General features: G+C 41.7%; 2 protein-coding genes and 1 pseudogene across 2 annotated transcripts; all 3 read left to right on the top strand.

Moving 5' to 3' along the window:
- Window positions 1-3,969: 3,969 nt before the first annotated feature.
- LOC4348666 (BTB/POZ and MATH domain-containing protein 3) lies at window positions 3,970-5,094 on the top strand. The gene has a single exon (XM_015758171.2). It carries the CDS (start codon window positions 3,970-3,972, stop codon window positions 5,092-5,094), a length of 1,125 nt encoding a protein of 374 aa, XP_015613657.2.
- An 8,481-nt stretch (window positions 5,095-13,575) lies between these two features.
- LOC4348667 (BTB/POZ and MATH domain-containing protein 2-like) lies at window positions 13,576-19,536 on the top strand (annotated as a pseudogene).
- A 2,405-nt stretch (window positions 19,537-21,941) lies between these two features.
- LOC107279175 (BTB/POZ and MATH domain-containing protein 1) lies at window positions 21,942-23,544 on the top strand. Its single transcript, XM_015758512.3, has one exon. The coding sequence runs from the start codon at window positions 22,192-22,194 to the stop codon at window positions 23,308-23,310; it is 1,119 nt and encodes a 372-aa protein (XP_015613998.1). The 5' UTR covers window positions 21,942-22,191; the 3' UTR covers window positions 23,311-23,544.
- The last annotated feature ends 1,971 nt before the right edge of the window (window positions 23,545-25,515 follow it).

Raw genomic sequence — 25,515 nt, forward strand, 5'->3', positions numbered from 1 at the left:
TGTTTCGCTAAGTAGATCGAAAATGTTTCAATCGTTTAAATCGGGCGTTGTTTCACCTTATATTAAAAACAATGTTTCAGTAAAATAGCGAAAGAATGTTTCAGTTCACTACAACATTAGATCTATACATAGTGAAACATTGTGAGTACATTAGGTGAAACATTTTTTGTGGAACAAAAAATAAAACGAATTCCCTTAATACAGGGTTTCCAAAATATGTGTCACACCCCAATCCGGCACCGCTATACAATGGCATCTTACAGGAGCGTGTCGTAGAAAAAACGGTGCGAACCACTTCCAACGAGACTGCGATATCGGTACCATCTCATAGAGGTGTTCATCAACTTGTTTAGATCTTGTGTTTATTCTTATGCTTAATACTACATCGGTTGAGTTCGATCTATTAAGTAATATTCATAACCATAATGTCTAGTTCGTCTTATGATCATCAATAGAGATAGTATCGGGGTTTCAGCCGATCTTACCTGATTTAGCTACCTTTAATCTTTACATGTTCACTTGATATGCTAAACCTACCCTTTATATTAAGATCTTATAGCATTAAAGTATATTAGGCTTACTGTTTGATATATTTTATTTGTTTTAATATCTTGATATAGGGTGGTATCGGAGTATTAGCCGATACATGTTAGATCTATTTGATCGGCTATGCTATGAGTGTCTATATAATCTTCGTCTTAAAGTACTTTTAAACATAAGTGATTTATACTGTCTCGACTTACTATTCGATCTATTCCAATCACATGGTTTAAATATATTTCGAGAAAAAGATTATATATCGTTTTAACTTTATGTTGCTATAATCTTCATTGCCGATCTAATGTCAATAACATCGGGTTAATGATTAACGATATGTCATCGGCCCTTAGCCGATCGGCTATCTTTTTTTTTCCTTCTTGTTGATTGCAGGATCAAATCAACTAGCACGTCTTTGAACCCGAAAGTAAGATTTAGGACCTGCACTGGAGTTAAGCAGATCTTCCAGGCTAGTGTGTTTTTTTCGCATCAACACCTAGCTAGTTACTCAGCTAGGGGTGTCCCATTCCACCCATGTGGTCGCACTTGTTATATGTTCGGATGTAATTCCAAAGGAATCGGTCCTTAAAGTGACCGCACAAGCATCCCGCCCAGGAATGGCCTTGTGTCGCGAGTTTTGTTTTTAAAACTCATTTTCTTTCACAAGGCACCGACCCAGGTGTCAAGTTTTTCAAACCATTTGTAAATCAAGTTTTACCCAAGATGTTTCTCAGATTTTAAGTTTGAATGCGACCGTCGATACTTGCACAGAGTGCACGAATACTGAGGCGTAACTAGATGGTTACAAGGAAACATGATATAACAATTAAAAATAGAAGGATCAAATGCAACAAGTTAGGTAGGCCTGCCAATCTGCCTTGCAGAGGGGGCAAACAGTTCAAGTGCAAATCCTTGTACCTTGGGACAATCTGCCAATCTTGTACCTTGGGACAAATATTTGGGAAGGAGTTCAAGGATAGATAGATAGATAGATCGATAGATAGGTAGGAAACATCGTAAAACTACTGGTTGAAACATCAAAAGAACCATATGCAGCATTCTAAAAAAATTTGAATAAAAATGCTAAAATATTTTTTTTCAAAATATAATCATGTGTACTCTTGTTGTAAAGTTTTAATTGTAATAAATTTAGTGGTGTAATCAGATCATAGATTAAATAAATAGTTTATGAGAAAAAAAATCTTTTGAAGAAATAAGAGAAAGGAGAATTTGCGTTGAATAATATCCAACGGCTACGTCATAGCCCGATGGATAGCCGTTCGATCCGCGCGGCTCGATCGCATGGCGCGCGCGGCCGGTACTGAGCATTTTCGAAGTTTTGACTGAATTTGAATACATCCCAACCAAATTCACAAAAAATTAGAAAAAAATTAAAAATTTGGGCGAGATAATATCGTGCCAAAGGGCTTTCAAAATGTCAGTCGACTGTGGTGACCGCTATGGCAGCGCTGTCTTTCATCATCCGGCCAAATATATAACTCACCCTAAACACCGACGACCATCCCGTAATCAGGGTTTAATATTTCGTTTTCTCCATTTCTGAAATTTTGGAAATTCTACTCCGGAATTGTTTGCCTTTTTTTTAAAACAAAATTTGGTCAAATTTTTTAAAAGTTACCAAATTCACAAAAAATATTAAAATATCTAAAATTTTGGCTGAAATAATATCATATCAGGTCCGATAGAACCGAAAATTCTGAAATTTTGAACCCTGCGTACAATAATGCAATGCACCTATGCGCCCTTAGGGCAAGTACTATGATGCTTGATGTGGTGCCCCTAAAAAAGTTATATATGATTGAATTATGAGGTGGAAGAAATAAGTTAGGATAGAGAAGGTGAACCACCCCTCATACAAGGAGCAACCTTTGCATCAAACCTAAGAAAAAGGAGATAAAAGGAAGAGGGGATTGGACAAATAAATAAAATAAAATTATTTAGGTTAGTATACTATAGGTAGTGTTAATGTAGATGTGGTGTACTCCCTCCATCCCATAATATAAGGGATTTTGACTTTTTGTTTGCACTGTTTGACTCTTATTAAAAAAATTGTGCAAATATAAAAAATGAGAAGTTGTGCTTAAAATACTTTGGATAATAAAGTAAATCACAAATAAAATAAATAATAATTTTAATTTTTTTTAATAAGACGAATTGTGAAACAGTGCAAGCAAAAAGTCAAAATCCCTTATATTATAGGATGGAGGGAGTATTGTATACTCCCTCCGTACTCGTAAAGGAGGTCGTTTAGGACAGCGACTCGGTCTCCAAAAGACAACTTTGTCTTCTTTTTTCTATAAAAATATTTATTGAAAAGTGATATATATGCATACTTTTATGAAAGTATTTTTCAAGACTAATCTATTCATATAACTTTTATATTTTCAAACTCAACAACTTAAGAGTTATTAATGATTTATATTCCCAAGGTTTGACTTAAATATTGTCCTAAACGACTTTCTTTCTTTATGAGTATGGAGGGAGTATATCACCTCTTATCTTACATGAATAAAATTTAGATATGACAACTACCCTTTAATAAAACTTGCCCTTAACACCATAACGCCTCGTCGGCATGATGTTAGCGCCTTCTTAGTGACGAGGTCGGCGAGGTGCCTGCGGCCTGCCCAGGTCGGATGGTGGCAGCGGGACTGAAAGAGTCACGGTGGTGGAGGCGATGGTCCGGGCGTCCGTACGGAACCTCGTCGGAGACGATACGTCGCACAGGATGTAGACTGGTGTGTTTGCAAGAGCAAGTTTTCAACACTCCTCTTTCGTTTTCCGCATGCACGTTTTTTAAACTGCTAAATGATGTGTTTTTTTTAAAAAATTTCTATATAAAAGTTGTTAAAAAAATTATATTGATCCATTTTTTTAAAATAATAGCTAATACTTAATTTATCACGTGCTAATGGACCGCTCCGTTTTATGTGCATGGGAGATGATTCCCAAGACCCACCTCCAAACATACGAAACGTCTAAGAGCACCCGCAATGGTAAAATAAGATGCTCTCTACAAAACATGTACATCTAAGCAATAGACTAGATTAATAGTAAACCACCTCAATAGTATGTCTACATGGATATCTATAGCTCTCTCATCCATTGTCTCGTTTTTCTCTATAGACTATCTCCAGATTAGTAGATAGATTTACTCTCTCTCTTTATTTAATCTCTTCCAAGTAGGAAAATATGCTGACATAGATCTCTTGTAGAGAACCTATAGACAACTATTGCGGGTGGCCTAATGAGCGTCCAGTGGATTCGCCCCCAGTCTCCACTTCAGAGACGGTCCCACCTGTCATCCGCTCATAGAAACCCTCGCGAAACTACAAAAACCCCTCGTCTCCTCTCTCTTCTCTCGCCGTCTGCCGCCGCCACCGCCGCCGCCCCACCTCCGAATCCACGCCGATGGCCGGAGACACGACGAAGCCCACGGAGTCAGCCATCGTCGGGAGCACGGTGACCGGGCACCACCTGCTCCACATCGACGGCTACTCCCACACCAAGGACCGCCTCCCCAATGGCTGCTACATGGACTCCCGCCCTTTCACCGTGGGAGGCCATCTATGGCGCATCGGATACTACCCCAACGGCGACGTCGCCGACGCCTCCGCGTACATGGCCGTCTACCCTTCCATCGACGAGAACGTCATCGTCGCCGTCAAGGCTTTTGCCAAGTTCAGCTTGTTCTTCAACGGCGAGCCCACGCCGCCGGCGTTTGTGCATACCACAGAGCCATTCGTGTTCAGCAGGAAGGGGATCGGGTATGGTTTTAGCAAGTATGCCGAGAGGGAGTTGATGGAGGGCTCGATCGTGGACGACAAGTTCACCATCAGGTGCGACGTCGGCGTCTCCACGGAGCTCCGCGCGGAGGACAGGCCGCCGTCGGACTTCGCGGCGGTGGTGCCGCCGTCCGACCTGCACCGGCACCTCGGCGACCTTCTGGACTCCAAGCACGGCGCCGACGTCACGTTCCAGGTCGGCGGCGAGGCGTTCCGCGCGCACCGGTACGTCCTCGCGGCGCGGTCGCCGGTCTTCAGGGCGGAGCTGTTCGGCGCCATGAGGGAGGCCACCGCCGCGGCCGCCGCGTCGTCGTCGGACTCGGAGGCGATCCGCGTGGACGACATGGAGGCGCCGGTGTTCTCCGCTCTGCTCCGCTTCGTGTACACCGACGCGTTGCCGGCGCCCGGCGGAGCGGACGACGGACAAGCGGCAGGAGGAGGATCGTATTCGGAGGAGGCCGCCATGGCTCAGCACCTGCTCGTCGCGGCGGACAGGTACGACCTGAAGAGGCTGAAGCTGCTCTACGAAGACAAGCTACGCAGGCACATCGAAGCCGCCTCCGCCGCCTCCATGCTCGCGTTGGTTGAGCAGCACCATTGCCGAGGCCTCAAGGAGGCGTGCTTGGTGTTCCTCAGCTCGCCGGCCAACCTTCACGCCGCCATGGGAAGCGATGGATTTGAGCATTTATCCAGGAGCTGCCCCGGTGTGATCAAGGAGCTAATATCCAAACTTGTTCCACGTTGTGATTAGTGTACTAACATTATTGGACATGTTTCGGTTTAGTGGTGGTTAGTTCCAACATAGTCAAAGCTAGAAACAATCCAGTGAATTTTTAAGAGTGAATTGCGTACGTTTATATTATGGCTATTTTTTATTATCCAAATTTTGATTCAGAAAACCTTTTATCTAATCTTTTTCACTTTGGACTTGTGAATATATATTACCCTTGCTCCCTCAAAAATTATTGACAATTCTCCCTCCCCGTGTGATCACTGTTCCGTACGTATGATCCAAACAAAATACATGTCCGTACATATATACATATAAAGTTTATACACGTATATGTATATATAAAATTATACGTGTAAATTTATAATATATAAAAGGGCAGCGTATCATATGTACACAGCCATTTATCTGCACTCATGCACACGCATGTCCCGAGCCATTCGATCAATATCCTAGGGCTAAGTTTTAGAATGTGGCATTTATTCATTTAACCGCCCGCCTCCTCCACTAAGTATTGTAAAAGAACCCTTAACAACTCTCTTTCCTCAAGCAGTCCATATTGCTAAAAAGAAAATCAACTAATCTGAATCTAGCGCAAGAAAGCGCTGCATATCAGCGGAGGAAACGGTTCGTATTTGGAGGCAGCAGCGACAAAAAAATCAACAGAGAGACAGTGACCTCAATCGATTTCGCGCCGGCGGGGATGGCGATCTAGGTGGCGACAAGCCTGCGGATGCAGAGGCTGCCGTTGCCTGCGCTGTAGCAGCAATTTTGTTCATGTTTGAGAAAAAAAACTGGAGTTGTCATGAACCTGATGGGCTGATGGCAGAATATCTCCCATGTAGTCCCATGATTCTTCCAAAACGTTAATTTGACATTGGACAAAGATTTGAAATAGTTAGCTGGTGATGAACTGATGATTGATGATCTCTTAAATCTCATGCGAACAAGAAAACGATAAGATACATCTGCTCTGAGCCCCTAGCAAAAACAATCAGAGAAAAGGAGACCATGAAACACGATTCACTAATACGGAGAGAAGAAAGCAACAGCTAACTCCAATCCCATTAGCTGAGCTCAGTTTCAGTTCTGCTGCTTCTGCATAAACGCTGTGACGGCGAGAGTAGTGGCAACCTCTGAAGACAAACCGTCACTCCAGATCGCCGCTTCCGCCGCGGGCATGTCATCGCTCCAGATCGCCATCTCCGCTGGTGCGCCATAGATTGAGGTCGCCGTCTCCGCCGGCTCTGAATACCAGATTGTCGCTCGAAATCGCCGCCTCCACCAGTGCTGTGCCGGTGCGTGGGCGAGTTTCCTTTTCTTATTTTTTGGGGCGACATGGACAGCTCGAGGGAAGACGAGAATTGTGGAGGATTTTCTTATAAAACTTAGTGGAGGAGGCGGGCGGTTAATTGAAAAAATGCCATACTGTGATACTTAGCCGTAGGATATTGATCGAATGGCTTTGGACGCACGTGTGCATGAGTGCAGCTACATATCCGTGTGCATATGATACATTGCCATATAAAAGATTGTATAGATGTATATACAAAGTTTATATATAAATACATATATAAACTACGCATGTGTATACTTTATATACATGCGTATAAACATTGTATATGTATACAAAATATATAAATACATACATACGCATATACCGGAGAGTCTATAGTAGGAAACCCATTGAACTGCAGCGGCGGAGCCAAGGCCCGGCCAGCACGGGCAGGCATCCGGGGGCAGGCATCCAGGCTCCACCGCATGTATCCATACATTAGAACTAACTATGGTACTTAGCCATTTTAGCCTAGCTGCATACACGCACCATTAGATTAGCACTAATTATCATACTTAGTCATTAGCAAGTAGCCCAATTTACTTCTATCCATGATAAAATGCTATATGTATTTGTGTTTACTTGTTAATTTGTTTTCTATCGTTAGGTTAGCTCAGCCTAAAAAAAATTCTAGGCCCGCCCCTAGAACTGGGTGCATAGTAGGTGCCCCCAAGACCCCAATTCACAACGAAACCGCTAAAAAGCTGATGGTCATGTGCCCTCCCCCCACGTGGCACCGGGGGGGCCGGGGGAGGGGGGGGGGCAGCAGGAGGAGGCGACACGTGGCATTTTTTTTACGGTTTTCTTTCATTTTTTTTCCAGTTTTTCTCTTTTTTTTTCTTAATATATACTCCCTCTGTCCCATAAAACTAACTTTCAGAATGAATCTAGACAAGTATTTATCCAGATTCATTATTAGAAGTTATCTTTTTTTTTGGACGGATGGTGCGTATACATTTTTTTCTTTTTTTTTCTTTTTTGTTTTTATTATATACACTAGCAAACATGCCCGTGCGTTGCAACGGGTGAAAAAACATAATGATAATATACGTTTTTCATGCATAACCATGTCGATGACAATCAGAAAATCAGAAAATTGGAACATCTTAAATGTAATGGCCCAACCTCGATGATGACAACCTTAAGATGTTTGCTTTACCTGAAATAATTGGATTATTCATATGACAACATGCATATAATCTAAAATATTCTTTAATTCTCATTCTTGCAACCAATCAAATCCTACACTGCCTCGTATGGTCAAGTCTACACAAAATAGAGTTATTCTGCACTCTTCTCTAAATAACAATTAAAAAATATTTATTTTCTAATATTATTTCTATATAATATGTTATCAAGAATAATAGCTACACTTCAGATAATTGCCTACAAAGATGTGAAGGGTCTCCAATACAGAAGAATAGATGATGAAACACAAGTCGTGTAGGAGATGGAAAACAAATCGAAGGATCCTATCCAACCAAGTGTCCATCAATTTAGCTATTTTTTCTAACAGTTTTTTCATTGTATGCTTTTTTTTGCTTTTTTGTCATATGATGGAATTTTTTTTTCTCGCGTGTTTTTTTTATGGACTACGGAACTTTTTTTCTAGCGCGTTTTCTTTTGCTCTTTTTTCTGATATTTTTTTCCTCACGCATTTTTTAAACCGTTTTTATTTTCTCGTGCATTTTTTTATTTTTTAATATACGGTAGAAACTTCTCTTTTTAAATAGTTAGATTAGGGGGCTCCTTTTTGAGTTAAAAGTTTTCAAACCTGAGTTAAGTTTTTAAATCTTGACTTAATTTTTTTAAATTTGAGTTGAAAGTTTTAAATCTTCATGAAAGTTTTCGAATCCGAGTTGAAAGTTTTCAAGTCTAAATTGAAAGTTTTCAAATCGGAGTTGAAAGTTTTTAAATCGGAGTTGAAAGTTTTCAAATCGGAGTTGAAAGTTTTCAAATCGGAGATAAAAGTTTTCAAATCTGAGTTGAAAGTTTTTAAGTATGAATTGAGAGTTTTTAAATCCGACTTGAAAGCTTTCAAATTTGAGTTGAAAGTTTTTAAATCTCGATTTGAAAGTTTTCAAATCTGAGCTGAAATTTCAAAAAAAATCTTGATTTCAAAGTTTTAAATCTTGACATCTACTTGCGAAAAAAGTGAAAGCGAAAAAAATTGCGAAAAAAATGAAAGAAAAAAAATCGGGCGGGGTGGACGATTAGCGCTTCTCGAATTACTTTAGCGCATGATTAACTCTAATTGCCGTAATTAACGCTAATCACCGTGATTAGTAATGGGATCAGTGGGATGGATTCGCTCGGCAGTCAACACGTGACGGTGCGCGCAAGTTACTTTATCGGCGCGTATGCGTGAATTCGCATTCGCGGTTAGATTAGATTAGATTAGAGATGAAGAAGAGATACAAACGGACTAGGACTATTAAAACGATGAATAGAAATTAATTTTTTTTGCCGCGCTTTTTTCTGCCTTTTTATTTTTTTCTTCTCTTGTATTTTTTTACGAACGGTTTTTTCGCCACTTTCTTATATAGTCGGACCTTTGTAGATATATTAGGATTTGAGTTTTTTTTACCATGTCATTTATAATTCCTTTTTCTTTAGAATCGGACATTTGTTTTTAAATTTTTTCGCTTTTTTTACTGTGTTAACGAAGTCAGATTCGTTTCGATTTTTTTTCCTTTTTTCCCTGCTTTTTGTGATTGGACAGATTTGTTTTTTTTGCCCGTGTTTATTTTCGCCCTTTTTTTATCGGACTTTTTTTTCTTTTTTTTCGCTCGGTTTTTTCGCTTGGTTTTTTTTCCTGGTCGATTTTTTTTACCGTGTCACATATAATTCCTTTTTCTGTGGTATCGGACAATTTTTTTAAAAAAAAAAATCGCCATTTTTTACCGCGTCGACGGAGTCGAATTCATTTCTATGTTTTTCCCTTTTTTGCCCTTTTCTGTCTGGTTTTTTTTCGCCCAGTTTTTTTATCGGACTTTTTTTTTCACCCGGTCTTTATTTTTCTTTTTTTCGCCCGGTTTTTTCGCTTGGTTTTTTCCGCCCGGTCAATTTTTTTACCGTGTCACATATAATTCTTTTTTCTGTGGAATCGGACAGTTTTTTTTTAAAAAAAAATTGCCCTTTTTTTACCATGTAAACAGAGTCGGATTCGTTTCGATTTTTTTCCTTTTTTTCCTCTTTTTTTATGGGCAGATCTGTTTTCTTTGCTCGGTTTTTTTTCGCTCAGTTTTTTTGATCAAACTTTTTTTTCGCTGGTTTTTTTACCGACGATGGAAGCACCTCTTATTTTTTTGTTTTTTTTTATCGGACTTTTTTTAGCCGGTCTTTATTTTTCTTTTTTTCGCCCGGTTTTTTCGCTTGTTTTTTTCGCTTGGTCGATTTTTTTACCGTGTCACAGATAATTCTTTTTCTGTGGAATCGAACAGTTTTTTTTAAAAAAAATTCACCCTTTTTTTACCGCGTAGACGGAGTCGGATTCGTTTTGATTTTTTCCTTTTTGTTGCCTTATTTTGGATCGGACATATTTTTTTCGCCTGGTTTTTCCTTTTGTTGCCTTATTTTGGATCGGACATATTTTTTTCGCCTAGTTTTTTTATCGGACTTTTTTTCGCTCGGACGATGGAAGCACCTCTTATTTTTTAAGTAGTAGAGAATAGAGATAGAGATAGAGATAGAGATATACATAGTTTGTATACATGCTTATGCAATATATTTTTTGTATACATAAAAAATATATACATAAGTATATATTTTATATACATATATGTAAATTTTGTGTAGACGTATATAAAGTTTATACATATGTATATAAAATATATATTATACTAGTTAGGTGCCCGTGCGTTGCAACAGGGGAAAAATTTTCAAAGAAAATTGTTATGTTGCAGCACACAAAACAGAAAAGTTTGTGAATAGCTCCGTTACAAGATCATGCTTCGTTACAAGATCATGCTCCGTTACACCCAAACGTAACAAGATCATGCTCCGTTACACCCGAACGGCATGGCGCCACACATTGGGTCTCCACCCACATTAGTTGCACCAAGCCAAATACTACACATGCAAACCGGAAACGGTCATACTTCTGAACAAGAAGAAAATAGATCCGAACAAGTGGGCCACGAACCGTGCACAAACATTATATTATCACATGGCACGTTTGGCAGCACACCTTTTTTAAGCAATCCTATATGATTATTCAAAACAATTACAGTGATTCAACCCATGACTCATACAGTTTGATGATAGTATGTGGATATGGGTCATTTCATACGAATGTCACAAATAGCAATATTGTGTACATATTATACGAATATGTCAAATTTCACCAAAGCTACATAACAGGCATAGTATATCAATAAGATGAACAAATTCAAGAGATGGGGCCCACCATTCCAACCGCATTTTCACACTTGTTGTATTTCATTTTCGCCGCCTCCTATGTATCAGCATGTAAGATTTTCACAAGGCTATTCGAGTTAAGCATCTTTCTAATCTTCTTTCACTTTTGTTTACAAACACCTCTACTCGGTGCAAGACTCCATCTTTGTGACTGCATATGTCAAAGTGAAGGGGAAAAAGATGGTTACCTTGTAACAGCCACTATTACCTCGATGGTGCCATGCTGCTCTAGCAAATCGCCATGGCCCTCCATAGAGCTGCTCACAAATATTAGAGAACAACATAATTTGGCCAAGCTGAAAATAATAAAAAAAATTAAGCACTCTGTGCAGCAACTACTGAACATAATTCAAAGAACCAGCAAGTATTTGATTTCCCCTGTTTCACGTGTAGTGATATTAATTTGTAGTTCAGCAGCTAATCATTAGAAAGCTAAATTCAATTCTTCTTGCAGCTATATGTTTAATAGAAAACAGTGTACTTGTTTGATACCCAATGCCACAACCCTTGATAAATAGATGGTAATGACTACTGTAATCTGCATGTTAGAGATCACAAGACACAAAGAAAAATTGAACTGCAGAGGTCTGCAAATTGCAGAGCTCCACACAACCTACTCCCTCCGTCCCAAAAAAAAAAGACATACCCTGGTTTCCGCGTCCAATATTTGACCGTAAGTCTTATTTGAAAAAATTATGAAAAAAATTAAAAAGATAAGTCACGTATAAAGTATTAATCATGTTTTATCATCTAACAACAATGAAAATACTAATTATAAAAAATTTTCATATAAGACGGACAGTCAAATGTTGGCACGAAAACCCACGGTTTGCCTTTTTTGGGATGGAGGGAGTAGACCGTAAACAAGTAATATACCTTACATCAAATCTATTACAGTGCTTAACCAGCTCCTAGTAAAAGAGCAGCATCTTGTTGTCTTTAACCTTGATGGCACTCTGCTTCCATTGGCAGTGTCAGTGTCCTACTTGACCAAGTAGTCCTGCAAATCACACAACCGACAAATATGAGCATAACACATACAGGCAAACTCCCAGAATTTACAGATTCTTTAGCTAAATATAGTAGCAAACAACCCAATTTAATAGCTAAACCTGCACTTTTTTTTATTGCTGACAAGGCCTCCGAGTGCAGAATTAGCACATGGAAAACAACTCTTTTTCACATAAAGTACTGCAATAACACTGATGCAATGTGTCATTACTCATGATCAGTACCTTTTTTAGGGTTAGGTCAATACTATTTAGTGATAGGCAGGAGTGTGTTATTTAACTTTTGAATTTGGCTAGCCAGCGAGTCTTTTTTTCATCCAACTTGTAACAAAAAATTGTAATCAATATTCCAAACACTTTTAGCTATCTAAAAATAAAAAAAACCTGAAGCAAGCTAAATGAAAATATTGTTTGGCAAAGGATGAAAACGGACAGATTACCTAGATATTTATTGAACAAATTTAAATACCATGTCACATAAGCAAAATAGTAATAATCACTCATCAACAGGTTTACACAAAAAAAATAGCTGTGTATTTCTGTTCTCATTTTTTTTCTAGATTTCCTGCAAATTTTAGAAAGGAATACAGCCAATGATCTGTTTACTGCAATAAAATTTGTTCAGTATAACTCCTGATGACCTGGTAAACAAATGGATTTAATCAAGTTATTATTGGTTAACTCATCAAACATATGCATACAGCCTTAGACCCGAGCCCCCCAAGCAGTGACTGGATCGATCTTCCCGGCACAAATTCCAGAATATTTAATGAGTTCTCCCGCACCATTCCAATATAATGCTGTTCAAACCATACCAGATAGATCAGACACTATCAAGAACAAAATGTATGTACTTATGTAGTATATACTTGCAAAGCTTGCGGGAGATCAACGAAGATAATTGTCTAGGAAAATAAAGACAAACAAGAAGTTGACCAATACACTCACGTGGGCCTTTTCCCTCATCGCATTGCAGCTTCCGATCAAAGTCTGCAACAAACAAAAAAAAAGAAGTAGAAAACCGATCAAATCATACGAAATCACCCCATATACTAAGCTTGAAGCAGCAGCTTCTTCCCAGAAACATCCTGACCTAGTGACCTGTTTTACGTGAGGTGCCAGCCACCTCGCCGTCAGCAGAGCCAGTGGCGAAGCCACCGGGGGTGCCGGGGTTGGCCTGGCACCCCCGTGCGACCCCTGACCTTGGGTAATTAGCCACCAGTTTAGCATATAATCTCATGGGATTAGCTGCAAAATAATAACCCCTGACCTTGGTGTGGCGGCGGCAGCGGCACGCCGATCCGGGTGACGCAATGTGCGACGGCGGGATGGACTTGAGCGGGAGGCGCGGTTCTAGGGTTCGGCGCGTGCGAGAGGGAGAGAGGATCGCGTCAAAAATCGTGGAGGGGCGGCACAGAGGAGAGGAATCATGGAGGGGTCAGTAAACCCCGACCTCGCATCCTCGAGCCGTCGCCCGGAGTCACGCTAGAAGAGGATGCGTGGCGAGGATTGTGGATGCGGCGGCGGCGGCAGCGGCGTGGAGCGTCGTTGGAGGGAGGGAGAAGCGATGCGGCGGCGTTGAAGGGGGATAGAGCGGAGGGGAGATGCGGCGGCGGTTGTGGAGGAGCGACCGAGGGAGGGAGGCTGTGGGCCTGCAAGGCGCGTGTGGCGTGGATCGGGGGGTTGACGAGGAGAGAGCGGAGGGAGCGACCGAGAGCGCGGAGATACGTGCGCTGGATGCGGCAACGTGCGGAGGAAGAGAAAGGAGATATGAGCCGTTGGATCTGGCGATCGGACGGTGTACAATCGGCGTGTATATCAGGGTTGGAGTCACCGCCACCACTACGGAATTTATTTTAAAGTAGTAGAGATAGGGAGGAGAGACTAGAGGGGAGAAGTGATCGCTCGGGTGCCACCCGCGCGCGCATCAGGCCATCAGCCATCTCCAATTCGCACGCCGCATCCCCGTGCGAGCCTTCGCAAATTAGGAAATTCGGGCCTCCCACGAGTGGATAACAAGTGAAACCTTTGTAGATGAATCGAGACGATGAACCAGTTTAGACTTTAGATTGGACCATGTGGTTTAGGTGTATTATAACTCTCTCTCTATATATATATACGCAAGTTTTCACTCGAATTGATTGGACTCGTTGCTAACTCGAAAACAACTTTTGATCCGGTTAATTTTGACTTGACCAATCTCTCATATATTTATTTACTATACATAATACGACGTACATCTGACTGTCTGAGTGTTCCCTGGATCGTTCGTACGTGCCCAGCCGTGCCGCCGCCGACTACCGCGCCGCTGTCCGCCTCCTTCGCCATCGTGGCCGGCGCCGTGAACGGCCACCACGTGCTCAGGATCGACGGCTACTCCCACACCAAGAACACCGTCCGCAATGGGCAGCACGTCAGGTCCTGCATGTTCCGCGCCACCGGCCGCTCTTGGATCGTCTACTACTACCCCAACGGCTACACCGCCGAGAGCGCAGTTCACGGTCAGCCTGCTCGACGAGCTCGGCCGGCCGGGCTGGTCCTACCGGAGCTCCTCGTGCACGTGCAAGTGCAGCGGCTCCTCCGGCGAGGAGTACAGCATGTGGGGGGGCGAGAGATTCATCAGAAGGGACCAGCTGGAGCAGTCGGAGTATGTCAGAGACGATCGCCTCGCCATCCGGTTCGACGTCGCCGTCATGGACAAGCTCCGCACCACCGAGGAGATCGCCGGCGGCGGCGGCGGCGCGGTGCCGCCGTCCGAGATGAGCCGCCAGTTCGCCGACCTCCTGGCGAGCGGGGACGGCGCGGACGTGGAGTTCCGGGTCGGCGGGGAGACGGTCGCCGCGCACCGTGCCGTGCTCGCGGCGCGGTCGCGGGTCTTCAGGGCGGAACTCTTCGGCCCCATGAAGGAAGGCGTGGCGGCGAACGGCACCATCCAGGTGGACGACATGGACGCGGAGGTGTTCAGGTCGTTGCTCCACTTCGTGTACACCGACTCGCTGCCGCCGGAGACGGGGACGCCGCGGGAGGGCGCCGCCATGGCGCAGCATCTCATCGTCGCGGCTGATAGGTATGATCTGGAGAGGCTGAAGGCTGAAGCTAATCTGCGAGGAGAGGCTGTGCGAGCACATTGGTGTGGCCACGGCGGCGACAACTTTAGAGCTCGCCGAGCGGCACCACTGCCATGGGCTCAAGCGGGCGTGCATGGAGTTCCTCAGCTCGCCGACGAATCTGAAGGCCGCCATGGAAACCGATGGGTTTGAGCAGTTGAGCTGCCTGGCCGTTGGCCAAGGCTCTAGTTCTTCGATTAATCTGAGCTTGGTGTGTATTTCCTGCAAAGTTTGTGCTGAGTTTGACAAAATTTGTCTGGAAGTCGAAAAATATATATTTAATGAACATTTTGTTAGTTACAAATATAATTTATTTTAAATGCATCTATAATTTATATGCATTGGGTCTGATAATTTCTTAAGTATGTAAAGAAGCCATAACCTAACCTAGTTGACTGTGTGGAATCCAGGAATAAAAAATTTGGGGGGGGGGGGGGAGGCGCTCAGTTAAACAGTATATTCAATCTTCAGCCATTTAGAGACATTTAGTTTATCATTCATGGTGAAAAAATCGAAGGGGGTGCTCCGGAGGTATCCATGGGTCTTGTGGGTGTAGGGGGGACTTGAGGCCCCCCTGCACCCACGTTGGATCCGCCCCTGTGGGTGAGGTGTCTCGCCAGTCGCCACCTCAGTGATATGGTCGGTAGATTGTCTTTCGGAAACTCCATAAACTTGAATGATCTCGATGAGTTTCGTTTTGTTACTCACCCCTATAAACACGTACTCTATCCCTACAAGCATATTAGAAAGACTGAACCAGCACGTCGCTTGCCACTTAAAGAAATTAGTTGTTAATGCGAGCACCCGCGCAAAGTCTAGCTAGGACCGTCAATGCGGGTAACCGCTTACCACTTAAAGAAATTAGCCATCAATATGAGCACCCATGCAAGGTCTAGGATAGCCAATACGAGCACCCGTGTAAAGTCTAGGACTTGAACTTGGGTGGGCTGGTTTTACCATAAGTAAACTAACTAGGGTAGCTACGCATTTTTTATATACTTCTTGTTTGGTTAAGAATTCAATGTTTGTTAGCAAGGGATCGTATTTGGAGGATTAATTTATCTCCATACAGGAGTTGGTACGTGGTATTTTTGCCAAGTATATGTTATAAAAACGGCCTGATATATGCCTTGGAATAGAATACGAGAGAAATGCCATAGAGGAACCAATAGTGAAGACGACACCGAGGCACAATATTTGTTAACGAGATTCAACCAATGTCTACATCCTCGAGACACTGATTATGGGCGCTCTCCCAAATCCAACATATTACATCTATGCTAATTAATATTGTCTTGTGGTTACAACCGGTGTGTATCTCTATTTAAGAGGGACTAAGATAGAGTTCGACTCTAACTCTATTCTACACCTATTACAACTTCAAGTCCTAAACTATAACTAACTCTGTATATATATTCAACACAAACTCTAACAGTATACACGTGTATTTCATTAAACTGCCACGTGGTATTCTGATAGGTTAGATAAATTTGGGCATCGATTTTTATTTAAAATCAGTGGACCCATAATTTTAGACCATTAGATTAGATTAGGGAACAACCGGCTAGCTAATTCCTCCCTCCTAATCCCGACTCCTCCTAAACTTGGTTTGCATCATTGACCACGGTAAACACCAAGGTAAGATCAACGGAGCAAAAAGTATGATTTTCTTTGTATGAAGTACGTATTTAGTTTTGGAAATATCAAACAAGCATATTAAACATTATAAAATATTATTCTATAATTTTATACAGCATTAATAACGATGCTCTCACCTATGATAATAGAAGAGATGGCTGGAATAAAATCTTTTCGTGACGTCTTGCAGGACTGCGAGCTGCATGACCTGGGGTTTAAGGGTACTCCTCATACCTATGATAATAGAAGAGATGGTTGGAATACTGTCAAGGTTCGGGTGGATAGAGCGATTGCTGACAATAGCTGGCGTGATATATATCTTTGCTTCTGCCCAGGTTGTTCATTTGGTCTCTCCCTGCTCAGATCACTGCCCCATTGCCCTTAACCTCACAGACAGAGATGAGCAACAAGTACGCCAGAAGTGTCTGCACTATGAGATACTACCTCCATATTTTTTATGTATGACGCCGTTGACTTTTTTCCAACGTTTGACCATTCGTCTTATTTAAAAAATTATGTAATTATCATTTATTTTATTGTGACTTAATTCATCATCAAATGATCTTTAAGCATGACATAAATATTTTTATATTTGCGCAAAAAACTTGAATAAAACGAATGGTCAAACGTTGGTCGAAAAGTCAACGGCGTCATACATTAAAATACGGAGGGAGTAGTTTGGGAACAAGAACCGGAAGCGGCACAGGTAATAGAAGAAACCTGGATTAATGCTGGAGTTAAAGCTGATCTAGGAGACATAAATAAAGCTCTGTCCAAAGTTATGTCTGCTCTCAGAAATTGGAGTAAATCCAAGGTGAAGAATGTCAGTAGAGAGCTAGAAAAGGCAAGAAAGAAACTGACTGAGCTTGTGCAAGCAAATGCGGATGGATCGGAGCACAAATCCGTAATGCCACTGATCATATGAATGAATTGTTGTATCGAGAAGAGATGTTATGGCTGCACCGCTCGCGTGTCAACTGGCTAAAAGAAGGGGATAGGAATACCTGTTTTTTCCATAGTCGGGCCGTCTGGAGGGAAAAGAAGAACAAAATCTCAAGTCTGAAGGATGCAGACGACACTGTTCATAATACGGCAACAGATATAGAAAATATGTCCACAGAGTACTTCAGTAATATTTTTACTGCAGACCAGAGCCTTGATCCAGAATGTGTCGTGAGGTTATTCCAACAGAAGGTCACAGAGGAGATGAATGACAGCTTATGTGCTGAATTCAGTGAGGAAGAGATTTCCCATGCGATGTTTCAGGTCGGGCCCCTCAAAGCCCCTGGCCCGGACGGCTTCCCGGCTAGGTTTTATAAGAGGAATTGGGAGACCTTGAAAGACGATGTTGTCGGTGCAGTACGCAAGTTCTTCCAGACGGGTATCATGAATATCCCGAGAACGCAAACCGCCATAACAAATTTTACCTTTAGTTGAAGATCGAAACCGATGCAGCTCAATCCGAAAGCAAGAACTCGTCGAAAGCAAACGAAAGTAAAGGGTGGCGATGCACCGAGATTGTATTGAATCGTGTGTTGTCTCGATTACATGGGGCTCGGTGTCTATTTGTACCCGAGATTACAAAATATGTCTATGTCGGACACGACTCTTATCTCTAACAAACTCTAAGATACCATAAGTCTTTACGGCAGATTTTTGCCAAACTTATATCTAAGAAAATTACATGAAATACCCTAATTAATAGATACAATTACCTTTTCAGGACTCAATCCGTGCACGGCAATTCTCATGAAGTACATTAACTCAACCTGACAACATGTACCGAGTCACATTGTCGTAATCGGCTTAATCGGCCAACCTTGTCCGACTCGAACTCTACCGATCCTGATCGTAGCCAATTCGGACTTTAGCCGATCCTCACTCTGTTTCCGGAACGATCTCCATCTTGGATTCTGCTTCGATTTTATCTCCATCTCCGATACTTGAATTACCAAATTTGGTTGTTAACAAAAGCAACTTGTGGAATGGGTCAAGGCGTGAGCCTCCTCACGACAACTAAAACTTGACCCATTCACCCACTCACTAGGAGTTTTTTTGAAATAAATCACTTTCCCAAAAAGGCAGCTTTCGCAAATAAAATCTTAGCCTACTTGCTTAAACCAAACATGTCATTCTTTCCCCTGGCTTGCTGAGTACATTAAGTACTCACCCTTGCCCCTTATAATAATCTATAGAATATGAAGATGAAGACGTCGACCCGACCGCCGAGGAGTATCTCCAGGAGCAAGCCGAGTATGAAGACTTCTAGATGTTTCGTGCCTAGGCCCAAGCCTGGCCTGTGGAATAAGTTAGTTGCCTAGGAACTGTGCCTAGTGCGTAGTCGTTTAGACGCTTAGTCTCTCCGCGTTGTTCGCTTTTGCGCCGTTGCTTTTATGTTTTTCTGTGTTGTTGTGTTGCTCATCTATGGGTCTGTCCATGATGGCAACTTATGTAAGGACTACTACCCAGTGACGTAATAAAGTAGTTTACTTTGATTCCACATTTATTCTGTGTGTACCAGCTAGTGCATCCTGGGATTGGTACTATATTACAGGTCATGCATAACACCCCGGTGTAAGTTAGCTGTGTTTATGGCTAACGAATGTCGGGGCGTTACAAGGTGGTATCAAAGCATAGGTTTGGCCCTAGGACGAAACCATCGTTTAGTTGTGACCCTAAGGACTATATTAAAAAAACTATATTTGCCAAAAATTAGCTATGCTTATGTCTTTTCTTTACTAGTAGATTTTTTCAAACTGGCTACTTATTCCTTTATTCAAAATTGTAGATGGACCATGACTCCGACTCCGATTCCATGCATGGGATCCAACCCCACACCCCCTTCGAGCCCTCCCTGACTCCACCCGACTCTCCGCCCGACTCCACGCACCAAGTTCATGACCGCTCGCCAGTACCGTTCACTTTTCAAGCGAAGGCCTTCAGAGACCGTTGATCCTGCTCCAGCAGCTCCTGCCCCAACTTCGCCAGTTGTCGTAGCTCCACCACCTCTTGATGCACCTGTAGCCCCGTAGCCTACCTCCAGCTCGACCTCATCCGAGGACGACTCCGCCAAGCTTTCAGTTCTCAGTGCTTAGAGTTGTAGTCGTTGTTGTGTGTCAGACCTGTTGTATCGATGCCGACTCATTAGGAGATGTGGCATTTAGTTTACGCTAAGGACGTTTTCCAAACTCTTTCGGGGGTTTGCTAAACTAGCGTGTTGGTGGGTTATGTAATGTTGGTTTGTTTCTTGATGTGTGCCAGTCAAGCTTGGCTAAGCTTTGTGTTGGCCATGTCCTGCCTTATGAATCTTTCGAATTTATGAAAATAAATCTTATCTATGTAATGCCCTCCTCCTTTCTGCGCCCTTTGAAATCAACCAAACGGCAGGACGCCCTCGTCGTAATGCTCGTAGCCCAGCTTGCCTCGAGTATGAGGACCAAGTTCAAAATTGCTAAATAAGGAAAAGAAATTGGTTTGAACATAATTATCTGAAAAGAGTTTTTAAGAACTACATAAAAGACTAACAACTTACCCAGTTCTAATCCTTTCCGACATAAGAAAAGATTTCGAAGTTTATTGTGATGCATCCAAACAAGGTTTAGGATGTGTGCTTATGCAAGAAGGAAAAGTTGTTGCATATGCCTCACGGCAGTTAAGGCCGCATGAGATGAACTACCCTACCCATGATCTTAAATTAGCCGTAGTTGTTCATACACTCAAGATATGGAGACATTATTTGATTGGTAGCAGATGTGAAGTATACATTGATCATAAGAGTCTAAAGTATATATTTACTCAGACGGAACTCAACCTCAGACAAAGAAGATGGATTGAGTTAATCAAGGATTACGATGTTGGAATACATTATCATCCCGGAAAGGCAAACTTCGTTGTAAATGCCCTAAGTCGGAAGGTGCACTGTAATGCTCTTGTGACCTCGCCCCATCATCTAGAGTTGTGTAAAGAATTGGAAAAAGCTAAGAATAAACATGGTTAAGCCAGGAACTCTAGCAACCCTTGTGGTTCAACCGACTCTAGTGGATCAAATTCGTGAAGCCCAAGAAGGCGATGAAGAAATTGCAAATATCAAGGAATTGATAAAGAAAGACAAAGCCTCATAATACTCCGTGGATGACAAAGGAATTGTTTGGTTCGGAAAGCGTATTTGCGTGCCCAATAAAATCTTATTTTTACATGTAGATCTCATTGTAATGCATAGGCATGTAACTAGTAAATAGTGAATGCCACAACTTACTTATATATACTGCATTATGATCATTGGATTCATAACCAGTGTTGATCACTAATTCATAAAAAAAATTTATATGACTATATCGTTTAATATTTTTAACCTTTATAGCATTCTAGATTATGTTTAGCAAAAATATCTTTCTCTTAAAAAACTAGTCAGGTACCTTTTATAAATACAATATCATTAACAAAGATGATAGTTATTGTTTCCTCATGTAAAAATATAGATAATATATATTGCGGAGCGCACACACATGAGCTAGCAGCTGCTACTAGTATTCATGTGCAAGCAACAGTGCTTAGTTGTAGCAATATTATTATCAAAAATAAATAGGAATGAGAAAACAAGAAGAAGATGGAACAACAGAAGAATATAAGGTTAAATTTTTTAGTTTCACACCATGTACTACAAAGAACAATTTTAATAATATTAGTGTATTATTGATTAATGTATGTATATATCATACCATGGATGTGAGCAACCACCCTCATGTGTTTAGGCTAGTGACTAACCTCCTTTTTTTCTTACTTCTTTTGAAGTTCTCTAAATGTATTTAGGTAAAAGATGTTTTGTTTTGAATAAAAAAGAAATAATTTAACTAGATTTTTTTAGAGAGAATCCATCGTGTGCCGCTGACTTTGTCCTTGTTCTATAATATGCCACTAAGTTTGTTAAGTTCGACAATATGTCATTGTATTTTTGCTTAAATTCTATAATATACTATCGCCGTCCATTTAGATTCCGTTAGTACTATATAATTTTGTCCTAATGATTGAAATATCCTTAGGACAAAAATTTCCAAAATTTGGCCAAAAATTCCGAAATATCATATTATAAACTAGGTAGAAAAGTTGCCCGTGTCAAACTTTGTAAGTTTTAAAATCTGCATGAAATTTTTTTTGGGATTTACATATGTAATTTTAAGACTTACAAATATAGTTTTGGGGCTTACATTGTAAATACACTAAAATTACATATGTAATTTAGAGACTTACAATATAAATATATAACGTCTATTTTTTAGTGAAAAATATGGTGCCATAAATATAGCTACTTCTAATTTTTATTAGTTTTAGTGACTATTTAAGTGGCATGAAAAGAGTAGACACCCCTATAGGGATGAAAATCCATCTCCATATCGATCAAACATTGGATCAAAACAGCTATGAACGTTCATTCGTACATACTTGGAACAGCTTAAAAGGCATGATTCAAACCAGCCAAAACTTGATTAGAAACCGAACCATGCACGTCTTTACTCGGGAGTAGTACGATCGATCACGGCTTCGCGCGCCTCTCATATTAGCTACGATCGATATAATCATCCGTCTAGGATCGAAGAATCCGTTCGTCGACATGTCTCCGACCATGCCGATGACGATGACCGCCGACGAACCGACCACCGCCTCTGCCATAGTTGCCGGCGTAAAGACGGGCCACCATGTCCTCAGGATCGACGGCTACTCCCGCACCAAGAACGTCGTCCCCAACGGACAGTTCATCACCTCCCGCTCGTTCCGCGCCGCCGGCCACTCATGGCACGTCTTCTACTACCCCAATGGCTTCGACGACGAGTCCATCGAATACATCTCCCTCTACCTCCTCCTCGAGGATGCCGCCACCGCGACGACCGCGACGACGACGACGGTGCAGTTCACCGTCACCTTGCTCGACAAGGACGGCCGGCAAGTTCCATCCCAGAAGGCCAATTCCGGAGTATTCACCTATTCCAGCGAGATCCAGAAGTACGGGTTCACACAGTTCATCAGTCGGGATGAGCTGGAGCAGTCGGAGCATCTCGACGGCGACCGCTTCGCCCTCCGGTTCGACATCACCGTCGTGGGCAAGTTCCGCGCCGAGGAGATCGCCGGCCCCGTCGGCGCGCCGTACGTGGCGGTGCCGCCGTCCGACATGCGCCGCCACTTCGGGGACCTGCTGGCGAGCGGGGACGGCGCCGACGTCGAGTTCCGTGTCCGCGGCGCCGGCGGCGAGGAGGAGACGGTCGCCGCGCACCGTGTCGTGCTCGCGGCGCGGTCGCCGGTCTTCAAGGCTGAGCTCCTCGCCGGCGTCCCTGCGAAGGACGGCGGCGGGGCCGTCATCCAGATCGACGACATGGACGCGGAGGTGTTCAGGTCCTTGCTCCACTACATGTACACCGACTCGCTGCCGCCGGAGAAGGGGACGACGCGGGAGGAGGCCGCCATGGCGCAGAACATGATCGTCGCGGCGGACAGGTACAGCATGGAGACGCTGAAGCTGATGTGCGAGGACAGGCTGCGCAAGCACATCGGCGCGTCTTCGGTGGCGACCATGCTGACGTTCGCCGACCGGCACCACTGCCATGGGCTCAGGGCGGCGTGCACGGAGTTCCTCAGCTCGCCGACGAATCTGAAGGCCGCCATGGCTACCGATGGGTTTGGGCAGCTGAGCTGCCCGACCGTTCTGAAGGAGCTAATGGCGAAGGCACTCTTTTAAGTACTGTGAGTTATAGCTGAATTTTATGCACAGATTGCAGCTACTCTCTCCGTTTCATTTTATAAGACTTTCTAGCATTGCCTACATTTATATAGATGCTAATAAAAATGTCTATTTCATTAACATCTATATGGATATGGACAATGTTAGAAAATTTTATATTGTAAAACGGACAAAGTAGATAATTTAGCTTAAAAAAATACAACTTTTTCCGTAGATATAAATATAGCTGTATTTTACAATGATCAAGTCTGCATGTTATTATGTGTACTTGGGAGAAACTCCAAATCGGGCGCGATCATGTTTTAGTTGTCTTGAAAGTTGAAACTCCAAATCACTGCGATGTTGCCCCTCGATCTATCACGAAGTTGCTGCTAGAGCTCGTCATGGACGGCGTGGAAAGGTGGCGACACAGCCGGATCAATTGTAGGGACATGGTAGATCCTAATTTTCTAAAGTAGCTTTTCCGGCAATTTGAAGACGGAGAATACAGGTGGTCTTCAAAAAGGAAACAAAAGAAAAAAAGATGGAGGTCACGCACTCACACACCAGGAATCCCTTGAGCACTATAGAGTTCGCTGAAGACTTTGATCGAAGTCATCGATCAGCGTCATTGAGTATATGGCAGCTAGAAAAAAAGACTTTGATCGCTGAAGACTTTGTACGTACTTACATCGAAGTCATTGATCAGCGTCATTGAGCACTAGAAAAAAAAGACTTTGATCGCTGAAGACTTTGTACTTGTAGTTGGCAGCAATTTCTTTTTTCGATAAGATATTATAATGTACACTCTAATGATTAAGAGCCGTGTTGACGTTTAAGATCACGACTACGGTATTCGCAAAATCTAAATTGAGAGCACTATCGATTTAGTCATAACGAGCGACCCATATAAGCATTATCCAGATATGTGTTAACTTGAAGAATATTACTTTACTATAGTACTAATCCATTAAGCAAGTAGGGAAAATATTCTTACCATCTATGCTTCAAATAAAATTTTCTCTTAAACTACTCATCCGATTTACAATACGATTACACCGTTGTGTTCGTAACAATTAAATCTTTACAACAAGATCTCACATAATTATATTTTGATGAAAAAAATCACAAATTACTTTTATGATATGTCTAACTTACTTTTAGATTTTACTAAGTTACTTCTTAAACATATAAAAGTAAATTCAGTAATTTTAAAAGTAATTTATATATATTATAGAATGTCATTCATGCTGAAAGTAAGTTACCTTCGTTTTGTTCTAAGTTTCTATAATATGAAATTAAATTAATCAGCACAAATTATATAATTAACTAAAGACAATAATAAAAGTAATCACCTCAGAGCATTATGAATGTATAGGAAGTATTTTAATCAAATCTAAAAGTAACTTATATATATGATAATTTGTTCAATAAAAAAGGCATTAATTAAAGTTACTTTCTTTTTATTATAAGTTATTTCTATAATATATGTAAATTACTTTTAGGCTTTGCTGAATTTACTTTTATATGTCTAAGAAGTAATTTAGTGAAATTAAAAGTAATTTAGATACATAATAAAAATAATTTATTATTTTTTATCAAAATATAATCATGTGAGATCTTGTTATAAAGATTTAATTGTTACAAACATAACGGTGTAATCGAATGGTAGATCGAATGAGTAGTTTAAGAGAAAATTGTATTTGAAGTAATTCATGATTGGTGTCTTTTATTTCTATAATTCTATTTGAATTACACTCATTTGTAGTGTTAGGATGTAATAATTGGATGTAGCTAGTTGAGAAAAACCGAGATGCTATATTCTATTATCTAAAAAAATATCATCGAACACCTGTTAGACCCAAAGAAAACAAGCCCGTTCTGACCAAATGAATAAATGAGTAAAAGTATTTGCGAGAGATTTTTAATTTAAACACACGTTTGCCTGGCCAAAATACTAAAAATTCAGGTTCGGTCCAATTTGCCAATAAAATGGTTAGATACTTAGATGAGAGATGGAAAGAGCAGTGGCGTTCGGTGCATATGCAGTGGGCGGTGGCATATGGCCGGTGACTGCCTTTTTTCCTTTTTTCGATTCTCCGCTGGAATCCTCGGCATTCCGCAGCCCGTGGGCCATGGCGCCATGACAAGTGAATGCAGCGACCTTTTTGCCTTTGCTTTGCTTAGCACTTAAGCAGTTAAGCCACTACTCATCACTACTTA

Source organism: Oryza sativa, chromosome 10, assembly GCF_034140825.1.
Source record: "Oryza sativa Japonica Group chromosome 10, ASM3414082v1".
Taxonomy (NCBI): domain Eukaryota; kingdom Viridiplantae; phylum Streptophyta; class Magnoliopsida; order Poales; family Poaceae; genus Oryza; species Oryza sativa.

Bases quoted from the DNA above. Each gene is read 5' to 3' on its own strand.
- LOC4348666 (XM_015758171.2), top strand. From the start codon at position 3,970: ATGGCCGGAGACACGACGAAGCCCACGGAGTCAGCCATCGTCGGGAGC.
- LOC107279175 (XM_015758512.3), top strand. From the start codon at position 22,192: ATGTCTCCGACCATGCCGATGACGATGACCGCCGACGAACCGACCACC.